Source organism: Sardina pilchardus, chromosome 10, assembly GCF_963854185.1.
Source record: "Sardina pilchardus chromosome 10, fSarPil1.1, whole genome shotgun sequence".
NCBI lineage: Eukaryota > Metazoa > Chordata > Actinopteri > Clupeiformes > Clupeidae > Sardina > Sardina pilchardus.
Window position 1 is genome coordinate 31,523,690 of NC_085003.1, and position 5,000 is coordinate 31,528,689.

General features: G+C 44.0%; 1 protein-coding gene across 1 annotated transcript in view; it reads left to right on the top strand.

Annotated features, from left to right (window-relative positions):
- Positions 1 to 5,000, top strand: part of cpne2 (copine II) — a 31,147-nt gene that overhangs the window by 18,135 nt on the left and 8,012 nt on the right. Inside the window, exons 11-14 of the mRNA XM_062547721.1 lie at positions 1 to 81; positions 986 to 1,040; positions 2,042 to 2,093; positions 2,404 to 2,537. The exon at positions 1 to 81 is cut by the window's left edge and continues 53 nt beyond it. Coding sequence (XP_062403705.1) covers positions 1 to 81; positions 986 to 1,040; positions 2,042 to 2,093; positions 2,404 to 2,537 — 322 coding nt within the window. The remainder of the gene's footprint in view (positions 82 to 985; positions 1,041 to 2,041; positions 2,094 to 2,403; positions 2,538 to 5,000) is intronic.

Below are 5,000 nucleotides of genomic sequence, written 5' to 3' on the forward strand. Positions count from 1 at the left end.
GCACTACATCAACCCACTGGGCAGCAATGAGTACCTGTCTGCCATCTGGGCAGTGGGCCAGATCATACAGGACTACGACTCGTATGTAACACGTATCAACACTATTATTATGATGAAATTCATCGCTATGGTTATAACTAGGTAGTGTTAATTACAATTAAGGTTAAATTCATTGCTGTGGTTATGACTAGGTAGTGTTAATTACGATTAAGGTTAAATTCATTGGCTATGACTGGGTAGTATTGATGATTATAATTATGATTATGATTAAATTCATTGCTATGGTTATGACTTGTAAGTATTGATTATGATTATGATTATGACTGAATTCATTGATATGGTTATGACTGGGTAGTAATGATTATGATTATGATTATAATCATTAAAGTCATTGCTGTGGTTATGCCTTGGAAGTGTGTGATGTATGATACATCTCTAACAGGACCATGCCTCAGTTACATGACTTTGACTCTGGTTCTGATTATTATGATTAGTAAGACCACAATGCTGTAATAGATCAATCAGGACTCTTGGGTCCTTCGGCACTACAAATAGTCTGTGCATTGAATATAACACAGATAGTACAACAGGACTGAGACTTATAAGTATCCAGCTAGTTTTCCACGCACAGCAGATACTTGGTCCTGATCTGAGAGAGAGGTCCTGATGGTGCTGATGTGGTGAGCGTCATAGTAACCAGCTAATTCAGAGCCTCCACGAGCCTCAGAGGCTGCCACAGAATAGACCAAACAAGGCGCTGACAGCAGTTGCAACACGGCAACAAGCGCAGGTCAATGTCACAACTTCAGTGGATGCTATTTGCTCTTGATGAAGCTGTTTGATGAGTGGCGAGTGATTAGCTGGAGATGCATAATGAGCTCGACGCTGGCTCTTGTTGGTGACTGTCACTGAGGGTCTAAAGCGGGGTTTGGTGGGATATTGGCTGTCGTTAATCAGCCTGGTGATATCTCTTTTATTTCCCCAGAGACAAGATGTTTCCTGCACTGGGATTTGGAGCCCAACTCCCACCCGACTGGAAGGTGAGAGCTGGTCGATGTTTGTGTACAGTATTATGTGTGTTTGTGTTTATGTGTGTGGCCAAGAGAAAGAGATAGATAAATAGAGAATAGAGAGAGAGAGAGAGAGAGAGAGAGAGAGAGAGAGAGATGTGTAAGAGTTTGTTTAATTCTGTGGAAAGAGATAGAGTGAAGTCAGATGAGAAAATTAAACAGGGAGGGACAGATGAAGAGAGAGACTGGGGGAGAGATGGAGAATATATAATACATGCATACTGTGATTATGCAACTGTCATCCCATCTGGGTTGCTATGGCAGTGCACTGATGAAAAGGAGATTGGAAAGAGAGAGACAGGCAGAGAAACTGATAGATTGTTCCGCTTGGTTAAAGAGCAGACGAAGACATTGCCTGTACATTACTAGCCTGTCACAAGCACAGTAAAAGAATGGAAATGATGGCTAGAAGACTCTGTCAAGATAGCATTTTAGACGATACCACAGGAAAGCAAGGCTGAGAAACAGCAGGAACAAGGAATGTCAGGTGGCTGAGAAATGTGTGAAGGTTTGAATGGTTGATTAATGGTATGCAGTTAAAGCCAATGTTAGCAGGGATGCATTGGAATGTTTAAGCTATTGCAGTCTTTATGATCTGACAGCTAAGGAGAACTCTCTGAGGTGTACAAACTGTCTCAGAACCCTCCTGGGCTTTGGATTCTGTGGCAGAGGATTCTTTATATCCCATATGTAACTGCAGGAAGTGAGGAAACATTCAAAGAGATTGGTCTTCCTGTCGGCCAATTAGTTTTTTTATGTACAGCTCATTAACTGGAAGAGATGAGTGTTTGACTCTTAGGGCGATAAGGAAGTAGGATAAAAAGCACAATTTAAGTTCACTACAGTAGGCCTAGCTTAGTGGAAAGTGTGTTTCAACATGTAGAGTGGTTTAGCACCTACCTACTGTAATATCCGATCTCCAGAATGATTTGTGTAAAATTGTGCCTTGTGTTTCTGCTGTTCACTTGAAGGTTTCCCACGAGTTTGCCATCAACTTCAACCCCACAAACCCCTTCTGTTTAGGTAAGCAGGAGAGCCATCTGCATTCCCCATACAGTTTGCAACTTCAGCATCATCCCCATATTTGACTATGGACTAATTACTGAGTAAAAGTGCTCCCTTAGTCTTGTTGTTACTGCAGTGCCAATGTCAGAAATTCTCAAAAGGGATAGACGAAAGTTGTTGAAAATGAGGACAGCAGAGTGAAAATGTGTAACTATTTAATAACCAAAAGGACTTCAAATGTGTGCTATTGATACTCACAACTCCTTCAAAGGGCGTTCTTGATCTCCCTGTTTTTCTTCATGTCTGTTGTGTGTTTCCTGAATGACAGGCGTGGAGGGGATTGTCCAGGCCTACTCCAACTGCCTCCCCCACATCCGATTCTACGGCCCCACCAACTTCGCCCCCATCATCAACCACGTGGCCCGCTTCGCCTCCCAAGCCCTCCAGCAAGACACGGCTGCGGTGAGTCCAACCAATCAGCACGAGAAGGAAAGAGCGAGAGTGAGAGTGAGAGTGAAAAATAGATACTAGAAGAGGAGAGGGAAAGAGGACAGAAGGAGGAGTGCATGAGGTGTTGAGAGTGAAGAGAGGGATTAACAATGAGGAAAGAGTGCATGAGGTGATGAGAGTGATTTATAACACGGAGGTAGGAGTGCATTATGTGATCAGAGTGATTTATAACAATGAGGAAGGAGTGCATTATGTGATGAGAGTGATCTATAACAAGGAGGAAGGAGTGCATGAGGTGATGAGAGTGATGAGACTGCAGAGAGTGAGGGCCTGCAAACAGTAACTTGGGCAATGGGCATTCTACAGAAAGCATACGATGTATCATCAAACACACCTATCTGATTTACAGACACACACTGTTATCATATACATTGTTATCTGTTATCTGTTATCATACATACAGTGGAATAATCAGTCCCTCCTTGTGCATCTCCTGTAACATGAGATGTTATTAGTCAGAAAAGTGTGACTTGTCACTTGTGCAGGTTTTAGCCATGTGCGGTCTGTTTGCCAGATTTCACACACACACACACACACACACACACACACACACACACACACACACACACACACACACACACACACACACACACACACACGTGGTAATGAAATGACACCTCACACGGGCGCTAACATGTTAATACAGCTGTCCCTGAGTATGGAGAAGGAGGAGAAAGAGGGGAGAAGCACGAAGCAGGAAGAGGAGAGAGAGGGAGCAGTGAGGAGCAGAGAGGGCAGTGAGATCAGTGAGTGAGGACAGCGTAAAAACAGACCCACGGTGACCAGAGACAACTAGGGTGAGGAGAGAAACGAAGAGGGGAAGAAATCCAGCTGGAAAGAAAGAGTGATTTTGAAAGTCAGGAGAAGAGAAGGACTACGACAGGAAAAACGAGTGAGGATACAGAGAGGAGACAGAACCAATTGAACGTGAGAAATGGAAGAGAGTGATTAACAGTGAAAAGAAAGAAAAAAAACCCAGTCTGTGCTGGCTCGCTTAGTCTCTCTGTTATTACCAGCAACACTGCTGGAGTCAATATAATAATTGGGGACCTGGTTCCTGGCAATCACAGGTCTCTTTCGCCACAGCTCTCAGCACTCAGTGTGCCTGTTCACCACTGGTAGGTTAATTACACCAGCAGAGCAGCCTGCACTGGCACACAGCACACAGCTATGCTTCCAGAGAGAGAGAGAGATGGAGAGAGAGAGAGAGAGAGAGAGAAAGAGAAAGAGAGAGAGCAGAAGAGAAGGAAAGAGGGGGTAGAGAAAAAGAGAGGCATTAGGTAATTCGTCTCCATGCTTTGGTGTTTTAGTGAACATTCATTGCCAGTGCTTCAAAGAGCAAAGCATATTGTCATACTGGCTCTGTGCCCAACGGCTTCTGTTAAAAGTAAATATTATACACCACTGAACTAGCTCATCTCCACGCCCACAGTGTGTGCGCACCAGCCTCCCCATCACAATCTCCATTGCTTTGTCCACTTATGAGGACACGCCACAGCTCTTAGACCACATTAGCCACAGACAGGTCTAAAAAAGACCTCATTGTACTGGGTGAAAGACAACTACAATGTCAACAGATTTAGGAACGACTACAAAAAGAGTAACTTCAATATCGCAAGCAGTCAAAACGACAAGACCCAGAGAGTTGTCTCATTGCAATGTAAATTGAACTCTAGAGTAAGAGACCGTCTGAATAACACTGAAGAGTTTTAATAAATCCAAATGCACCCAGTAGCATATTAGCAGTCTGTGTTACTCCTTTAAGTTACGTCCTTGTTTATGAGAAGGGACAGTCATCCAATTGTCGTTTGACATTCAAACAAACAGATATTTTTAAAATCAAAACCACCTTTTAAATATACAAAACCACACTTTTAAATATACAATTTAGTCCTCAAATCGTCCCTGGTGGTAGCTCCATATTTGTTCTCATTTGTTCTGTTTCCGGCCATTGGTATTGACCAGAGTCAATTTGATAGCATGATGGGAGGAATATCACGCGTGGAGAGGAATCTCACGCGGTGGGGCTGCTCAGCGTGGTAGAACAATGCTCTCCTTCAGGTCAGCAAGCTGTTGTTTATCGGCGCTGACTCACCAAATGCACTGTTGCGTGTTCGGGATTGGACAGTGCGCCTCAGCAGCTCCAACGTGTGTTTTAAGTCCGCCTAAATATTTGGAGAACAATACTTGTTTTTTCTGCCGTCAAATATAAACATGTGCAGGAATGGATTTGAAAGATGTGTGTGTGTATGTGTGTGTGTGTGTGTGTGTGTGTGTGTGTGTGTGTGTGTGTGTGTGTGTGTGCGTGTGTGCGTGTGTGCGTGCGTGCGTGCGTGCGTGCGTGCGTGCGTGCGTGCGTGCGTGCGTGCGTGCGTGCGTGTGAGTTGTGTAGATGAGGGAGTCTAGTAGCAGGAA